At 38.4% G+C, this 20,368-nt stretch overlaps 1 protein-coding gene across 11 annotated transcripts in view; it reads right to left on the reverse strand.

The window, feature by feature from the left end:
• The window catches only part of cep170aa (centrosomal protein 170Aa), a 46,163-nt gene extending 27,269 nt beyond the window's left edge, over positions 1-18,894 (reverse strand). For 8 of the 11 annotated variants that reach the window (XM_032540895.1, XM_032540896.1, XM_032540894.1 and 5 more), the window contains exons 1-4: positions 18,716-18,894; positions 7,195-7,254; positions 6,282-6,411; positions 363-452 (exon numbers count right to left, since the gene is read on the reverse strand). In XM_032540895.1, coding sequence (XP_032396786.1) covers positions 363-452; positions 6,282-6,386 — 195 coding nt within the window. In that variant the 5' untranslated portion in view covers positions 6,387-6,411; positions 7,195-7,254; positions 18,716-18,894. The remainder of the gene's footprint in view (positions 1-362; positions 453-6,281; positions 6,412-7,194; positions 7,255-18,715) is intronic. The other 3 variants (XM_032540897.1, XM_032540886.1, XM_032540889.1) reach the window with 1 other exon arrangement.
• Positions 18,895-20,368: the final 1,474 nt, after the last annotated feature.

Consider the following 20,368-nt stretch of genomic DNA (forward strand, 5'->3'; position numbering starts at 1 on the left):
TTGCCCTTTGTTTATATTTGGATCAAAGATTGTGCCCTAAAGTAGTGATTTACATAATTAGGATTAGATTCCTATTGACCTTAGCCCTGATACAAATCTTCATTAACAGGTAGATTGATTAGTAGTGGTAAAATAGAAGATCCTATTGACTGCCAGAAAACAAGTTAACCCCTGACCCTTCAGGACCTCTACTTGCTTTTTCCTCTCTATCTTTGCCGTCCCTATTCATCTCCCTCTAAGGCCCTTTACTTCTTCAGCTGGTTGAACTCATTCTCTTATCTCTCCAAATTTGTTCTCTCTAGTCATTTTATCTTTGTCCTAACCTATGTCGGTTTTGCATATATTTCTATTTGCGTACTCACCCCATTCAGGCTGCCCAGGTCCTTGACCTTGTGTTCGTCTGTCCCAGCCTCGTAGTTGATGACTGCATGCTGTTTATCCACGCTGCGGGACTTCAAACAAAAACATACACAAACATGAAGGATTAACCCAGTGGTAACTTTTCATCTGTGCTGCTCTTCTTCAAAATCTTCCCAATGCTTATGTGGGCACTGTGCTATAACTGCAGAATAGCAATGGTTTCTTACGCAAACCATTGGTGGGCTGAGTGTGACTGGAGCAGACTGTGCTATGTTACATCTTTGTAGAGGTATGAGCATCCAATGTCAAGAATGAATTTCTGATAGTGAGCCTCAATGTTACTATGTATGATATCTACAATTATATCATCTTGAAGCCTTATCAGCAGGTATTTCAACGTCTCTAACACTGCACACAACTTAAACCTTCACAGCTGCGTGCATGCACACACACACACACACACACACACACACACACACACACACACACACCACCGCACACACACCACACACACACACACACACACACACACACACACACACACACACACACACAGGAGAACAGAGGAGCAATGAAGGACTGAAGGTGAAGGTATTGAATTTTCTTTGTTGTTCAGAAATGACCCTATCAGCTGTTTTGAGCATAAATAGCTTCCAGTACAAACACTGCAACCTTATGTATGGTGAAAAAAAGATGATGTTAGAGAAATGTGTCTCGGAATTTGGAAAATATCCCTCCCATGTAACAATGTCACATATTCCAAAATATATCAAGATTGAGGCTACGGATTGAAACTGACTGATGCGCAAATTGCCCTGTCTCCAAATTTCTGTTAGAACGCCCTTCAGACGAGGTGCTTGAATAAAATACAGTGACATCTTATCCTGGAACTATTTGCTTTTATATTGTCATTTAGCAGATCCTATTTAATTTTGGTGATTTCCGCTGTATGTTCTGGGTCTGCAGCTTGTTTAAGTGTAAGATACATTTCTCAGTGATAAGCTCATTATTTGGTATGATTGCATTTGAAATTTCAACCTTCATTTTTTTCCAGTGGTGGCCACATACAGTAATAATATCTGATTGATATGTAGATATGTATTAAAGTGCTCATATCATTCCCATTTTCAGGTACGTACTTGTATTTAGAGGGGGTATCAGAATAGGTTTATGTGGTTTAATTTTGGAAAACACCATATTTTTGTTGTACTGCACATTGCTGCAGCTCCTCTTTTCACTCTGTGTGTTGAGCTTTCTGTTTTAGCAACAGAGTGAGGCATCACACCTTTGTACCATCTTTGTTGGGAGTTGCACATGAGCAGCAAGTAATGCTAGCTAGTCAGTTGCAGGGTATGAGGGTGTGCCATGGTAGCATCTAAGCGAGCATTATAAGATGTGTAACGAGGTGACGCACGTTTGTCGTGGAAGTAAAGGCTTGACTACAATAGAGCTGTTTGGAGCAGCTTGTATTTTCTGTTATGTTAAATCCCTTTGGGGTGGACCTTGGGCTTTTTCACTTTGTAAATCTAAACCTAGTTTTAATGTGCACAAAACAATATATAAAACACAATAAAGGAAAGGGAAAAAGCATAATATGAGCACTTTAACACAAGTCCATCTAACAAATCCATTAACTGTGCTAAGCCCCTTTGTCTCATTCCTGAATCACACACTTTTAACAACATGGGAGTGAAAATAAATAAGATCAAAACCAGAATGTAAGTACATTTGCACAGTGAGATTTAGGCAAGAATGACATTGTGCTGCTGTCAATGACATGATTATGGAAACTGGATCCCATATAAATTCATATATGAATCTTTCCTCTAACCTAATTACAAACAACTGGACTGTACCCTCATGCTGAAGTAAGAATTCAAGAAAATGGCTGAAGTGGCCAAGGCAAGCAACTCCGACCGTCAAACAGATTACGTTAGTGAGATTAGGCTAGATCAAACAGGATAGAAATGAACTGAGCGGCTTGTTGTACCTCACACCGCAGAATTGATCAGACTCATGCTCTATGCTGCAGTGACCAACTAAATCTGTGCAAAGGCAACTTAGAATACAGATGTGGAGTGCCACAACAAAACAAAAAAAATGAGTGTCAGCAAAGTAAATAAATCTCAAGTGAAAAGTATGTGTTCAAAATACAGATACACAAAAATGTCCCAAAAAGCTTTAAGGAGTTCACAGATTTATCTTGTAAAGAGAGTGAAAGAGAAAGGCACAACATTATAACAAGAAGAGGAAGAGATAAAAACATGAGGCAAATTTGAATCGTCAAGGAAACAAGAAAACAAACACACACCGCAGATGAGTTGAGCTACGAACCAGAGGTTATAAGAGAGACAGATAAAGTCCTACCGTTTTTTTTTTGATTGCTTAAGCACTAACAGGGACCGTTTTTTAAAACACTACACACAATTAGCACAACCACACACACATCTTTGACCCTTTGCAAAATTAAACACTCTATAAAAACATATTTTGATACCATATGAAACACATGTTTCACATCACTTTATTCTGTTTGAACCAGTTACACACACTTTTAGTATTATACCTTTAGTGATTAGAGTACTGTAAATGAAGTACACAGAAGAAGTGCAAATATATTGTACAATACATTCACCAAACACTACACCAATGCTGCAGAATGGGGAAAATATAATTTCCGCATATATAAATTTCTCTCCATACCCAAATCAGACAACATGTCAACATGAATAATCACAACAAAACATGTCCCAGTTTTCATGCTACAGTACTACAGTAGAGTGCAAAACACTGTTAGGTCAGCAAACAACAGACAAACATAGAATACTGTATCCAGTACAGGTTACAATAACAGTAAAATAAATAAATAGTGAAGATCTGAAAACAACTGAAAATACAGTACAGAAAATACTAGACTTACCTGCTGCATTTTTTGTATTCTTAAACCTGATTGGTGTGTTTAATTAAGCACTCGTGTTTGCACACCTGATAGCTTTGTTTCACAGACTGGCTCATAGGTGTGGTAATTTGAGTGCTTTGGAATTGCAAGGAAGTGACATCCTGATATACTTCTGTGTCTAATGTATACAAGTGTGTTTAGTGTTTTGCAAATCACTGTGTGTATTGTTTAGCAAACAGTGTGAGAGTGACATTGTGCTTATAGTGGTGCATATCTGAGCCAATGTTTTGGTCTTTTAGTGTAAGGTTTTGATAATTGTATAATCCTTTTGATTTCAGTGTGTAGGCAATTGCCAAAAACTGTAATTGCCTCACTGACTATTTATAAGATTCCGACTGGCATTATGCAGACTGTGTTTCTGTGCATATCACACTCCTTCCATTTTTCAATATGTCAATCTCAAAGTATCAGTAAGTAACAGTGTAATAATTCTCTGATATACAATCATTAGACATTTAATATTGTTTGTGTGTGTGTGTGTGTGTGTGTGTGTGTGTGTGTGTGTGTGTGTGTGTGTGTGTGTGTGTGTGTGTGTGTGTGTGTGTGTGTGTGTGTGTGTGTGTGTGTGTGTGTGTGTGTGGGTTTGTGTGTGTGTGTGTGTGTGTGTGTATGTTTTATTTGGTGCATGACACAAGCAGCCCTTAACCTTTCACCATGTGATGAGGCCTTGGCTCATTGAAGCAGTCACATGAGGGACAACTGTAAGCTAATACACAAAGTGGCACACAAAAAACATATACACAAATCCCAAAATAAATTCCTCAATTTGGAAGATTTCTCTTATCTTTCTATCTATCATTCCAAAGACATCACAAGGGTATAAATACCAGAACACACACACATACAGGAGCAGTAGACCCTCAGGTCATTGGAGACATATTAGAAAAAAAAACTGATCTCTTACAATTCTGCATGCTTCAGTAAATTACCCTTACTACTTGTCTCTTGAAATTTTCTTATCAAAGAACACGACTGTGAGGGGATTTAGGCCCGCAAGAAAAATAATAAAAACTGAAAGGTCAACTCTATAACTGTGAAATGTCATTGTAAAGTATTGAAAGTTCATTCTTGACCTTGCTGATATTGGTTAACTAAGCTAACTCACCACAAGAATAAAGGACCATAGAGAACACAAGAAGTCCAATAATTGCTCAATAAATTGCAAATGCAAGCACATCTGCAAGTCTATGACAACTGGAGATTGTGTGATCCAATCAAAAGCTCCAGAACAGCAAGTTTTTTGCATGCAAGTACCTGTCTTAGCGACAGTTGCATGGCGCAGAGAAGTTGTGTTTCAGACATTTTAGTTCTGTCAGTTAAAAGCGTTATTAACGGTGTTAACGCAAACCCATTTTAACGGCGTCAATTTTTTTTAATCGCAAGATTAAAAATAAATTTTGGCTAGCAAACTTTGTAGTTTTTTTCACATGCTGTTGCAACAACTAGTAACGTTAGAAAAACTACAACGCCACACCGGATCTAGCTAGACCGGAAACAAAACAACAGGCACGGCGCACACATTTGTTTGGGCTTGCGAACCGGCCAAAGAGTAGTGGATAGCGAGCGCGAAACGTCAAAATGGATGCCAATAAGATTGTGTATGGAAAGTTTACTTTTAAAAAGTTGCCAAATGGTTCCATTGACAAGACCAAAGTCATCTGTGTTTTGTTGTTGTGAACAGAGCGATCATCGGAGCACGTCCAGTCAGAAATACCACTTGATGGCCAAACACACAGCTGATGCTAATTCTCCCCCCCCCCCCCAAAGTATTTTTTTCACCCTTTTATTGATGGACAGTGTTACACTGTGTGAGAGATTATTTGCTCCAAGTGAGAATGTTAGATGTGAAATTGAACAGTAGTACTACAGTAGACTATTTGCCGATGTTGTTTTCAATTTAAAAAAAAAACATTTGCACAAAGCAAGCAGATCCACTTTTCCATGTTGATAAGAGCATTAAAATTAGAAAAAAATAATGGGACAAAAAGAAATGAAGATTTAGAATAGATAAAAATGTGTGATTAATTGTGAGTTAACTATGACATTAATGCATTTTTTTTGTTTAACTAGCAGCACTTTACAGGAGTAGCACTCTGAATTCCGTTGTACATTTTTAATGATACAATGACAATAAAGGCTATTCTACTATTGGTATCTATTATATAATTTATGCTCCAGCCTCTTCAACCCAGAAAGCCCATAAAGCATAGAGCATAAAGTCTTCCTGACAGTCAGACTCTCAGGCAGACCCTGGTACCAGTAAAAACTTCTCTCAACATGTAATCATTTTCTCATAACAGAGAATGCACCAACTACAACCGACTCAGTCAGATAAGATCTAACTAAGGAGGTATCTGCCCCACTTTCTATTAATAGTGCAGTGACCAGAGGTACACATGAGCATACACATGGGCTGATGTATGCACAGCTGCACAGATACTCAGTTAGAACACACACACACACACACACACACACACACACACACACACACACCACACACACACACACACACACACACACACACACACACACACACACACACACACACACACACACACACACACACACACACACCACACCACACACACACACACACACACCACACACACACTAACATGTCCTGCCACTGTAGGAGCAACAGCATGAGCATGGAGGGCTCATTTGTAGTGTGCTAAGTCATACTCAGTAAACAGTTAGCTTATGAAACCGACTGCTGTGAGGTCAGCAGGTTATTTATATCACTGAGAAGAACCCCATGAGTGCCAGGCTCTGTATGTTCTCTGGTTATATTACCTTAAGAATTAGTAACATACTAAGACTCAGACTGCCATTTCTCTTTAATAAAGATAGCAATGGCTACAGAAAGCCAGAGAGTGGGTGAAAATGACACTAACACCTCTTGCCAGTTATGGTTTCTTGAAGCTGCCGTCAGTGGAGAAATTGGTGTGTAAAGTGTTCTCACCTGTAGCATGAGCTCGCAGTCATCCCGGCCAACAAAGATCATTTCCCGGGGGAGTCGGTGGCGAGTCCCCCCGCTGCTCACCAGGAACCACGAGGTCACACTCATCTCTGCAACCTGTTCGGGTCCACACCTACTGGGACAAAAGCAAATAAGCAGGAGGTCAGCTAATCTGTAGAAAAAGAACCAGATGTTTGTCTAACCAACTACACACTGTTGGGAATAATGAAAAGCACTCTCATCTTCAGTATGCTTTGCCATATACTAAAATAGTTCAAATTGTAGAAAATGCTTCAGATTGTTCACAGGTACAGAAAAATGTACAGATACACACATGCTGCATAGAAAAAAAAATATTTTTCACCAAACAAGTCAGTGCATCACATGCACAGCATATATATTTACATCGGACTGAACAAAAATATGCTTTCAAAAAACAGTAAACTGAAAAAGACAATTGCAAAAAAAATATATAGAAAAAAAGATGCAAGAAAAATAATTAGGCAGCATCTTGCCGCACAGCTGGATCTTCCATTGTTATAAAAAAAAAGCTGCTCACTTGTTGTTTTCATAGTGCTTACTTCCTGATGGAAGTGGTAACAGTTAACCATTGAGGTGTTTGGTCAGGTGGCACACATATTTGCCAATTAGCTCATGTCGTGTTATTCTGAATGACTGAGTGTTTTGAAATGGCAAAGTATGTTCTAAGCATCACTGTTCCATTATCAGAGTCAACCTTGCAATATGTAAAAGTCAATTAAATAATGAATTTAGTATTTTTAGAAAAGAAAAAAAATTGCAAGCGTGGCCCTAAGGTTTGAAGACCATTCTTTGGTTTATCTAAGTGACAAGACAAAACTAATGTAAGTAAGTTGTTCTAAATATTGGGAATAAAATAGGGAGTTGTATTACACACCTCTGGTCCAAGTAGCTCACTGCTGATTGACTGCTGACGACACAACACTGCTAGGCCATCCTGAGAAAATAGAAGCAGGCAATTTCTTTCTTTTCAATATGATATAAATAGCTGAGAAGAACATATGAAGCAATAAAACAAGACAATAGAATCACTGACAATGTTTAAAAATTGGTAGGGATACACTGAATCAAAAAAACACTCCATCTTGCTTCATTTTGCTTTTCTGGTAGGGGGAACGAGGTTGACTGGGCGGTTTTTGCAATGTGATGCCTCTCTGTCTACGCCTGAAAACGAATACTAAGCCAACCAATAAGAAACATCCTCTTTTTCTCTCTGCCTGCCCTGATCATTGCCAGATGTTAGAGGAGGAAGTGATGTAGGAATGTTGGCTGGCCTCCTCAGCAGGACATTTATTTTCCCTCTTGCCTGCCTCCTCCCTCGCTCTCTTTTAGAAGAGCTGTAAAGGAGGTCAAAGCCAGCCACACTTTCCAACTGCCCAGGCCTGGAAGAACAACATTAAGCAGAACTAACCAACGGGCACGTTATCTATATTGCTGTTCTAGTTAACTTACTATGGGATGGAAGCTGTCTGGCCGAGCCACCGGCTGTAAACTTAAGCAGTCAAATGTATGTTTTAAAAAATGTCACACTGTCACAAGATGACTACAAAACACAGAGTAGAGCCTCTTAAAGTGGAGTGTAGAATCTGTTATAAAACGTATTTTAAAAGATTGCTGCATTTGGTTAGACATTGTTGACATTTATACCAAGGTGTAGACAATTTTAATTCTATTCATAATTATTTATTTCAATATCAAATATAGTTTTCAAAGGGAAGCTTTTCTTGGTAATTTCAAGTGACATTAAAATATAAGGAGCTCTGTCGTGTGTAAAGAAAAGTGCCAAGAAAAGCCCATCAGAGAGGGAATTAAAGATTATTGAGCTAAGCTGTTGCTTCCTTGACCTCATAAGCACTTGGTATACCAACTCAATAATCCCCGGGGTAAAATTTTAATCAACTGCACACCTCTGACAGTTCCTCGCATGACGGTGTTAGGGACATGACTTTACCAAAGCAACAGCTGTCTCTGATGTAAAAAGGATCAGTTTATATCACAGTAACAGCTCAGAATATTCAACGATTTATATGATGTGTGAAACATTTAATGAGAAAATTGTAGACAGTTGTAAAGATAAGATTTAGTAAGATTCCTTTATTGTCATTTCTCAGCTCTTACATACATAAAAACTAGATGTATCCTCTAAATTTAACCTATCCTATACATCGGAGAAGCAGGGAGCTGCAGCGCAGCGCCCGGGTACCAACTCCAGTTCTTTTGCCAGTGCCTTGGCCAGGGGCACTTACAGGAGCGCATCTAACATACATTTTTTGGTGGTGGGAGGAAACCGAAGCACCCGGATGAAACCCATGTGAATGCAAAACATGCAAACTCAACACAGAAAAACCCAGTACTTAGCAGTACCTTTTTGCTGTAAGTGTGACTGTAGCAAGAACTAAGGCCAAATTGACCAGACTTACAGTATGTGCATCGTCATATGAAATTGTCCATAGTGCAGAAACAATTAAAATCGCCCTTAACAAGACCACGGACATAAAACTCACACTAACCTTAACTGAACTAAAATTTGCTAAATTTAACCAATATAAATTGAGCATAGTTCACCAAAATAACTCTTATATTAATATAACTAATTTGGTGGACTACAGTAGAACAAATATCAGATTTGATTTCCTTGAATCCAATTAAACCGTCACTGGCCAGACTCCAAGCTAGTATCTCATGCTTATAATGTGCGTTCTCTGTTTGGTTTACACCATTTATAACTGTTTACCAGCCATGGCAAAACATGACCATGTATTATGTGTCTGATGGAAAGGATATTGTGTTTATATCCTACCTTAGAAAACACACTATGAACTCATTATCAGAGAAAGCCAACAAAGAACAACTACAGCATTGCCATTACACTATAATTATGTGTGGCTCTCCCTCCCCACTTTAACCAAAGCATCTGAAGGCTTGGTGTCTCAATAACCACTGCACACTCACTGCAGAATGCAATGTGGTTGAGGAGCCTGAATATGATGCATACCAGCCTGTGTGGCGGCATTAAAAACCTTCTTGTTATCACACATGAAAGACGTGGCACAGCTGGAGGAATGCAGTGGTAGGTCTGACAAAGGCCATACAGCTGAGAAGGATATACTTTCTGCTTAACATGTGCTCCTAGTCCTGATGTTAAACAGCCAGGTCACCGAAAATACAAAAAACACATTTTCTCACTTAACTTTAGCAGTGTCTAGCCATGCAGATAGTAAGGGCCAGTAAGGTTTGGTTACAGGATTGACAAAGTATTACAAGATAAATGTATCAGCAAAAAATAGTGTCCCCGTTACTCTGAATAGTCAACAAAAAAAACTCAAAACAATTAGTCAATAATCGATTGAAAGAAAATAAAATGGCAACATTGTCGAGCAAAAATGTCAAATATTCTCTAGTTCCAGCTTTTAAATGCAGCTTTTCTTACAGTAATAGTAAATTGAATATCTTCAGGGGTTTGGACTGTTGGTGAACTGAAAATCAATCTTCTTGGGTTCTTGGAAATTCTGGGAAATTCCAATGCACATTTTTTTACTGTTACATTTTATATAAAAAAGATGAATTGATTAAATGAAAAAAATGTATAAACAAAACTTATAATAAATAAAATAAAACATACAAAAACGACAATAACACGTTATTTTGTAATTTGGGTAAACCAATCATTCCAACAATGTTTGCTTCTTCTTGCAACTTAGAATGAAAGACCAACAGAAGTAAACCCTTCATGTTGTCATCCGAAAAGCAAAAGTTAGGAAGAGATGCAAAAATGTTTAATTCTAAATATCGGTAAACACGTCATTTCAGTGTAGAGATGCGGGAACACACAAACTATTAACACTCGTAGTATGGTCTCATATCCATTCCACTCTTTCAGCAACATTCATGCTGGGGCTAATAAGGAGGAATAGTGACCTCATGGTATTGGCAGGAATTCCCCAACCCCCAGACCTGCACATATTACTATCTCCCACACACACACACACGCACACACACACACACACGCACACACGCACACTCGCACACACACCATTAAGGAGTGAAAGGGCAGGATTATTCCAAGATGACTGTGAATTCTTTGTATGGAGGAGAGGGCAGTGAAGAGACAGGAAGCATGCACTGCACCTCCTGTGGTAGATAGAGCTCACTCGTGTTTGAGTCCACATTAAATGTGCATCTGATGTTGATTTGACCGTCTATTCTTGAATGAAAAATCACGTGCCATCTACAGAGGCTGCTCACTCACAGCTCAAAGGAATTGAAATACTTTGTACATTGTCATGAGGAAAATCATCTTACTGTAACACTAACAAAGGCATAGATTTGAATAAAATGAGAATGAACACTGCTATTATTATTCCTTACACAATAAAATGGTCAGACATTAAAAACAAGTGGGATGATTACAAAGCAGTGCTGGATGATCAGATTTATTAGATTTGGCTAATCACTTTTACTATGCTATGTTTCTGTTCCTGTCAAAAACTGTTTTATAAGCAGTATTTTGTCCTTTCAACAATCCAGGTGTTTTTCCTCCACTCCAAACTGGCCAATCACAGTCACTGGCTGAAAGAGGACAGGAAGTGATGTAAATGAGAGCTACTTTGTATACTGCCATCACCTAATATGTTTCTTTGCTGCACCATATGGCTGCTGCTCTCCACATAGCATTTGGCTCCAGTGTGTATCCCAGGATGATGCAACAGTAATACTCATCTGTCTAATCTCCCTCCCAAACTGTCACATCACCACAGCGACCCTGATGGCTGACTCAGACCACATCACACACACTGACAGCTTCTGTGTGTAGCCTCCACACACATTTTTACTCAAACACACACATGCTAAGCAAACCAAATAAAAATTAGGGGAGAAGTAACCAGAAAAAAAGAGACAGACAGGCATAACTCATACTCTTGTCACACACATTTCCATGTGGTCTTATGATAAGAGCCAAACTTAGCCCTAGTAAGGGTGTGGTCTCTGCCTAGACTGTAAAAATGTAGCTTTATCTCAGTGTAGCTGCATTAAAACTTACCAGCAGCTACAGTGGATGCTAACAACATCATTAAACCATGCTTGGCTAGGTGACACCCTATGTGTAGGGCTTCCAATGGAAGTACTGTAGTTATGACAAAAGAAAGATATTGTCATGTCATATTTTGCTCCTCACCGATTGAGTAATTACAAAAGTTATTAGATTTTGCCTAAGGTTTTAGGCATTTCTTGCTCTGAACTTCCATGTCTGGTTGGTCATTCTCCGAGAAATCCACTGGCAGACAGGAGGTAATGCATTTACTGTTTACAAGAGCAGCAAAAGCTGAACATAAATAGCCCTCACTAGTAGTTATAGGAGCTAGAGCAGTGGTAGCCCCCTTGGCTGAACAGATGAAATCCAGGCCAGTGACTGGATTAAATTAAACTATATATTTCAATATATATAATTCAATATCATGATACTGACTGATTGAAAAGTGAAAAATGTAAACATGTCTTGGAAATGTAGTGCAAAAACACCACAGCAAAGACGGCTTAGTACCAAAGATGTTGTCGAAATGAAAAAAACATACTTTATACAAGACCTGAAATGTAATGAATATTATAATCAACACTGCAGTTTTGCAACAATGGAAAGAAAGAAAAATAAGGGTATGTGGTGCTAGACACATGAAACCAATCTGGAAGGTACATTAAAGGCCAAGACAGACAGAAAAGCAGCTTATTCCCTTGAAAAGGCTGATACAAGGTCAGTAAGTCAATAAGCAAAAGACAAGGGAGACTGAATCGGTCTTGCAACCCTAGAGGTGTTTTGGACGATGGGGAGCCTGCAGACCCTAAGGGGTGTAAAAGAAAAAAAACAGGCAGCCGATTCAAGATGAGACATCTGAGCAATCTCTGAACAGACAGACAGACAAAAGGCTTTTTCTAGTCAGAAACGACAGAGTCTACTGTAGATTTACAAACATGAAAGTGTACAGTAGAGGAGGCATCTTTTTTTCCTCTCTAAATATCAGGAACAAAGAGAGACAGGGCTTTTTCTATAATGCAGATAACGATAAACCAAACACTTGTAACAAGCTGAATGTATCAGCTACAGTATATGAGCTATATTTTGTTGCCCTTTCAGTAGTTAACTTTATATATTTTTGTTCCATTTTAAAATCCTACTTCATCACCTGTACGCATTATAGTTTCATAGTTTCACTTTCAAGAACATACTCTAGCACAAAGGAGAAAGAGGAATGGATTGTGTATGCATGCGTGTGATTCTAATGTCACCTGGCACTTTGACTGACCTGTAAATAGCTCTACAGAGCAGCCAGTCAATCAAAAGTTTATTTGACAGCATTTAAATAATACAGTACATGAAATGTTCTTGGTCTAAAATTGAAAGTGCACAAAGGAGCATGCCATGGCTGCTCCAGGGATATCAGTCCTGAAAGTCTTTGATTCCATTTGACATTTGAACAGAGGTTTCAAAAGTATTCACATTCAATACTCAGGTAGAAGTATAGATACTAGGGTTTAAAAACACTTCTGTAGAAGTTGAAGTATGCACCTGTTTCAGCTGCATTTATGTCTATTGAAAATGAATGCATTTTAGTACAATGCAAATACATTAAAGAAGCATATATGTGTACTACTGAGCGTTAACATGTGTTTCATGGACCGGAAAATATGATGAGGGCTGCATGATATTTGGAAAATATCTCATTGGGATTATTTTGACTGATATTGCAATTGCAATATGATTCACAATATTGGAGGGAATTGTCATTTTTGTATAATTACTCTCTATTTCATTGAAAAATATTTATTAAGGATCTGTACCAAACAAAGTTTTTTTTAGACTGTAGGATTTTAATTTGTAAGCCAGGACGTCTCTGCAGCACCACAATTCTTTATTTTAGAATGATTTGACACATATTTTCCCTTTCACAAATAATGCGTCCCCCTGCAATTTGGATATTGCACTAGTTCATATTGCGATTACGATAACATTGCGATTAATTGTGCAGCCCAATGACTAGTTGCCTGTAAGTATTGTAATAGTGCAAAAAGTAAAGTCAAACTTCCGAGGCATGTTATGAATGTCCTTTATTGGAATGCAAATGTACATCTAAGCTAAGCTGCAGGAATCTGTGAAGGCAACAAATTCACACAATCCGGATGGCGCAATTTATCTGGATAGGTTGTTTTTTGTTGTGTATTTTTTGAACGATGACAAGCCAGAATTAAAACATGCCGAACTGAAATAGGAGTAACGAGGCTATTTTTAAAATGTAAGGAGTAGAAGTAAATAGTCTGCTGTAAACTAATTACTCCAGTAAAGTATAGATAGCAACAATTTCTACTTAAGTAAGGTAACAAAGTGTTTTTTGTGTATTTTGTTACTAGACTCCTCAGCATTTGAATCAAGTTGGCCTACTGTACCTTTCCTCATACATGAAGAATTTCCAGCAAAAAGAAAAACACTCACTAGCAAGGTTTTGTTAAAGGGACCTCCTTTGATAAAACCTCAACTATAAATGGAATCTAAAATCCCTGATAGTGTACTCTGACATCGTAAAAGCTCATTAAGAGACATTAGGCTGAATGTAGTTTGACACTGTATCTCAGCCAAGGATACTCCGACAGGTAAGGATGGAGGAAATGTTTGACACACATACACACAAAGTGAAGAATCATCATTTGTATTTTTTTTCTCCAGTTTAACACATTTCATGATGTTTTCCCCACTATGCTTTTGTAAAACTGAATCCTGTGAGTGGAGGAAGATCAAATGTACTAAATTTATATTATGAATAAAAATTAAAAAATGTAACAAAGAGAAAATTATCCATGCTGTTGACCGATGCATTTTTTAATTTGCATATTGCAGAGACTATACACCAGCACTAATCTTTAACGACAGGACCATAGCACCATGCAGGGAGATAATAAATCATTATGGTGTCAGTATAGCACCTCAAATCTGCAGAAACTTGAGTGTGCATGTGCATGTGCGGCTGTATGTGTGTTAATATGGCTTATACATACAGCAGGGTAATAAAACATCCCATGCAGCAGAAAAGACCATATGGTGCAGAAAAGCGGCCAGACGCATCACATGAGCAGTTGGCGAGAGGAACAAACAAGCAAACACCTCCATTTAGCCAGCCACCATCCAGACTGCTTCATTGTTATTACCATAAACAACCCAGCACACCCCTGGCCATAAGAAGTAAACCCACCACGTGCTCGTGACCCCTGTGTTCCGCGTGACCTAGAGACCTACATATAGACATTTACATTTCACGGATGTTGATAACTGTACGGCATGTACCTAGCTAAAACATAACCCTGCCCTTCAGCATTATCTGAAAAAGTAAAGTTATTATTCTTATGGAGTCTAAGGGGGAGAAACCAGCACTCTGAACAAGCTTGTACTGATAAAGAGATAATAAAAAATAGATTATGAATAAGTTATAAGAATTAATGAAGCACATGCCCTGCGGCATAGTCTTTTTCAGTGCGTGTAATTCATTCTCCGGAGCGTGTGTGCAGTACATTTTTCAGAAAATATACAGAAATAGTATTCTGGAGGCAGCTTTCTCAATGGGGCATGTGTGCAGAAGAAGACATTTAATAAACTAATATGCAAACGCAAAGTTACCTTTGAAAAGCAAAAGCAATGAATACTATATTATACTAGAGCTGAAAAGATTAGTAGAATAATGAATTGAATGAAGCAAAACCCTGTTATGATTTATATCCTAAAAGCATATCAGTGTTTCCCATAGGTTGAGAATTTTCTTTGTTGGGGATGTGGCGGCTCACGGCGGGGCGCATAATAGCTGTGTTCTATAATAATAGGTTCAGCTATAAACTAGTCAAACGAAGGTGAAAAGAGTGACTACATAACACGATCAGATCATTTAGAATGAAATAACTATTTACATATTAAACAAATAAGACTAAAAGGTGATGAAAATATTTAAAAAATAAAGTAAAGATTATAAAGAAATTATAAAGAAAATAAAGATTATTTTGACTGATATTGCGATTGCAATATGATTCATAATATTGAAGGGAATAATCCCTTGTATCATTAGTCTCATTTTCATTGAAAATTAGTAACATTGAAAGAAATTAAAATGATTATAGCGTGATTTTAGTTAGGATCTGTACCAAATAAAGAAGTTTTTCTTTAGACCGTAGGATAGGATTTGTAGGCTGGGACAACTCTGCAGCACCATTATACTTATTTCAGAATGGTTTGACACATATTTTGCCATTAACAAATATTGGGCCCCCCTGCAATTTGGATATTGCACTAGTCCATACTGAAATTTGGATACAATTGTGATTAATTGTGCAACCATATCGTCTGCAACAATCTTGAATAATACTGCCATATCAATAAATCACTGTAGTATGCATTAATAGAAGCCAACGCACACAGCGTGTCAGGTATGCTGTACTGTATGGGTGTGCTCTGGCGAGTGCTCTAATGGCCCTGCATGCCCCCTGCTGAGCAGATGATGACTGACCCGTGGCCCTTTAACAGGAACATTAGTTTTTGGCCAACCCCTGCCACGTTGATTATGACACCAGCATGTAGTCTGCCCATAGCAATAGTCTCAGCAGCAGACAAAAATAGTGAAATCCACACTGGCACTTAGGAAGAAAAAAACCATCAACATTAGCATAACAGGACAATCAATGGGAGCTGACAACGAGAGATGGGAATGGAAACTGCCCAAATAATACAAGATCAATATCTGCAGTGGAAAGAAGCACAAAACACCCAAAACTCAGAGGGGAGTATGTTACACCCCAAAACAGATGTGAAGGTCACTCTTGTGTCATTTTTCATTTTGAGAAGTTAAAGGGGAAAAAAACAGACACGCCCTTCATGTTCCATAACAAGGCAGAGGCTGATGATTGTGCACAGTATATAAATTGCTTCATGTTTTTTTTTTTCACCGCTATCCTGTGTCTCCCTTTTCGTACCACGTCCTCTTTAACTCACCTCCTCCCTTGTTTCTCTCTGTGACTCTGCACACAAGTCAAAGCTTCACCAGGCAAAGCTATCTATAATCTAACTCTCGTAACCCTTTTATAGTTTGTACTCTGGCAGATTACAAAAGGGAGATTCACTATTTCATTCGCTATTTTTACCCACTGTTACCCTGGTTCAAAACACTTTAAAACATGTTGAAAAGAATGGAATACATTAGAATATTAGGTTCCAGGCTTGGTTGTTTTAAGAAACAAATAAAAAAACCTGACCACTGAAGTAATATGAACTCACTTCCTAAACTTCCTACTACACACAATGGCCATGGGCAGGTCAGACAACTAAGTCCTCCAACTATAGACTAGAACAGAAAATAGGTTAATATTATTGAAGGATACCCTTACTATACATATCCACATTGCTCATTAATCATCGGATTATGATACCGAACCAGACGCAACTTTAAGTAATTCAGGAATGATGAGACAGAAAATGAAAAAGCATGATTTCACTTTATTTTGTCTGCTCAATGTTAATAATCAACTTGTGACCAATCAGCACTGAGAGCTTGGTGGCTGTAGGCATCTATTGTTGAGATTTCAAGTTTGTCAGAAGAAAAACAGAACAACACAAGAAGAATAGAAATAAAAAGTGTGAGTGCACTATATCTATTCATTCACATGGTTGCCTAGGTTATCATCTGCACTTCAACTGTGTAAACGGACATGTATGATGGCTAGCAGTCTAGGACACTGCTTCTACTTCCTCTTTGAGAGTGCAGCAACCGTCCTGTGACACTGACACAGTTTTTAAAAATGCAAACGCCTGTGGAGCCAACCAGCCTGCCGACAACTATACATTTGCGGAGAGGACAAGAAGGAGGAGGGAAAAGGCAGAGTGAAAAGGAGAAAGAAACTGACTGGATGGTATTATCTGCACATTCTTTGGCCCAAACCCCCCAAAAATTGAATTCTTACAGCTAAGGGAGGAGGAGACTAACAAGACTCACTGGTGTGCATAGCTCTTCAGCTTTCCAAGAACACATCAGCCCAGTATGAGAACAGTGGAACTATAAACCCAGACTTGGTATGCAATCAGTCTCCACTGGTACCTTTAACGCCATTAGATTAAATTGAGGGAAATGATCAAGAGGAATAAACACAATCAAGTTGTTGCTGCTGCTAGAAGTCTCTATTTCAAATGTTTCATGTGTACCTTTAACGCCATTTGATTAAATTAAGAGAAATGATCAAGAGGAAAAAACACAATCAAGTTGTTGCTGCTGCCACAAGTCTCTATTTCAAATGTTTACACAGTTGTGTAACTTTGGTATTTGTCATGCATCTGCTTCTAGTATTGAACATAATCCAGAATTCATCCAATACTGAATACCTGATAATTAGACCATTTAAAATGTGCATTAGATAGTTTGTAAGAGGAATGGAAATAAAGCGTCTTAAAGATATGTATGGATTTATAATTATACATATTACCATTTAAAATCCTAAAATGCAGTATAGTAGTTTTTTAAGTTTTACATCTTATGTGATGATGACAGCCAAAATCAAACTGAACACAAAGAGAGCGGATGCATGTAGGCCAGCTAGCTACATCTGCCCCACGAAAACAAAGCCTCCACACAGAAGAAGAGAAGGGGGGGGGGGGGGGGGGGGTCCGACACCGGGAAACATTATTTATCTACCTTACATAGTGCAATACCCACTTAAATAATCTACCCTATAGACATTATAAATAGACTCAAAGAAGACCCCGACGTTAATGTGTTTCCAATGCGATAAACACAAAGCACCCACTGTAACCGACCTTCTTTGATGTGCATCCTGTCTCGAAAGCCTCGGTGCGGTTACAGAAAGATGCAACTAATAGAAAATAATAACAAATAATAATAGCATTTATAGGACAACTGTGGCCGGTGCTTTTAGAGAGGCAGCACAGTGCAAATCGAGGCTGTGTCGCTTTACAAAGGCGGAGCAGGGCAGGCTGGTCATGCTGCTGCTGCCGACAACAACACATAGCCATCCAGTTAGCCGCCAGGGAGTCAGTCCAGTTCGTTCAGCCGTTATAAGCATGCAGGGTATTTCCCGAGCTGGTCTATTACATTTCATAGCCTACATGCAATTATTCCAGGTTTTAGGGTTTTAATGCGAGAAGCTCCAAAGTCTGCCGTGTGATGTCGGAGAATTTTGTATTAACATTGAAAACCCACATTGACATTAATAGAAGGGCAGCACAAAAGCAGAAAACCGACAATTTCCATTTTTTTGGTCTCTACCGCAAACTTGATGGACCACCTAACGTTAGCTTAAAGCCTACTGTTAGCTGTCTGTTCTACTATTTGCCTAAGTAAAAGTGAAGTATACTACTCACTTACCCATTTCCTTTCTGGTGTGTGTTTCTGTTGAAGGTGTGTGTGGAGCCCAGCCCTGCCGCTGCTGCAGTTCTGTGCGTCGGCCTTCTCTCCTTCCGTTGCTCAGCAATAATAACGCTTCTCCCTGCAAAATAGCGGCGAGCGGACCAACATCCTCAAAGAAGCGTCAATGCGGCGGTGATGTTAACGATTTCCGGTCCCAACTTTCAGCATAAACTCAGAGCGACCCTTATTTTTTATCAGGCCATGGAGGGACCACGATGCGGACATTTCTGAGTCAGTAATATGTTGCTAAACCTTGGAGTGAAACACTGAATGTGCGTCTGCAAGATTAAGCTAAATTGTAGTTCAACAAATCTGTGGGGGATGTCCTGATTTTAGCCACAAAAACACAAAATGCTAAACAACTGGTTAATGTTACTCTGAACCTCAGGTAATAGCTCAAGAGAAAATATGTTGTAAATGTAGCTTTAGTAAAAGTACATACTAAAATGTCTTTTTCAAAATAACTTATTAGGGAATCTGCAGAGAGAGTCAGGGAAACAGAAGGATCAAGGTGTGGATTCCACTGAAGAAGGAACAACTTAACTGCTTCTCATCATGATATGATCATGATGAACAATAAAACAGCTGCAACAGAAAATTCCTGTTATGATAAAATCAACAGGATGAAATACAACCTACAGAATAACATGGCAAAAAAAAAAAAGCCCAATGGCAAAGTAACTGACATCACATGTGCACTTGAGCTGGGCAATATATCGATATTATATCGACATTGTGATATTGAGACTATATATTGTCTTAGATTTTGGATATTGTAATATAATGGCCTAAGTGTTGTCTTTTCCTGGTTTTAATTCATATATCCATATAAGTCATATATCCACATTACTGATAATTATTTATCAAAAAATCTCATTGTGTAAATATTTTGTGAAAGCACCAACATAGACAACACTACAATATCGTTGCAGCGATTTCGAGATACAAAAATGTTTGTGGTATTTTCTCCATATCGCCAATTAAGCCCAGTGCACACATCCGATCATAGGATTATATGTTCGCATCTCATTTGAAACAAAAACAAACAATATTTTGAAAGCAGATGTTAATTTTCGGAGTTTGGGGGTTTTTCTCTGGCTAGCTTGACAGTCCGCCACAGTTCATTCTCAGCAGCGCCTGCGTCTACACTTCCAACCATGGATGCTTCCAACTCGACCAGAAGCCAGCCAGAACCGGGTGGGCGGGTTTCCTGGACTCACTAGCCTACGTTCCAGGGTCTTTAGTGACTAATCATGGGCTCCGCAGCTGTATGTGATTCTGAGCAGTACCCTTAATTACTACGATTATGCTGGATCGAACGTGCATTACTTTTTTTAAACGATAATCAATTTCAGATATTTTAACAGTTTGTTAATGTACATCCGTTGTAATTAGAATCGTATTAAAACCGCACCATGCTACAAAATAAACAGCTTTTATGATGCCAACGATTTAATTTAAGTTTTTACTTATTTTAAATAGTATTTTTTTTTTAAGGTATACATTCCCACCAAAAAGAATTAGCCTAAAACACACGATACATTTTCCATCTAAATATTTTCAAACTCGAAAACGTTCTCCCGTAATTTGTCTGGCACAATGACGCAATGA

The sequence above is a fragment of the Etheostoma spectabile genome, chromosome 17 (genome assembly GCF_008692095.1).
Source record: "Etheostoma spectabile isolate EspeVRDwgs_2016 chromosome 17, UIUC_Espe_1.0, whole genome shotgun sequence".
NCBI classification, from domain to species: Eukaryota; Metazoa; Chordata; class Actinopteri; order Perciformes; family Percidae; genus Etheostoma; species Etheostoma spectabile.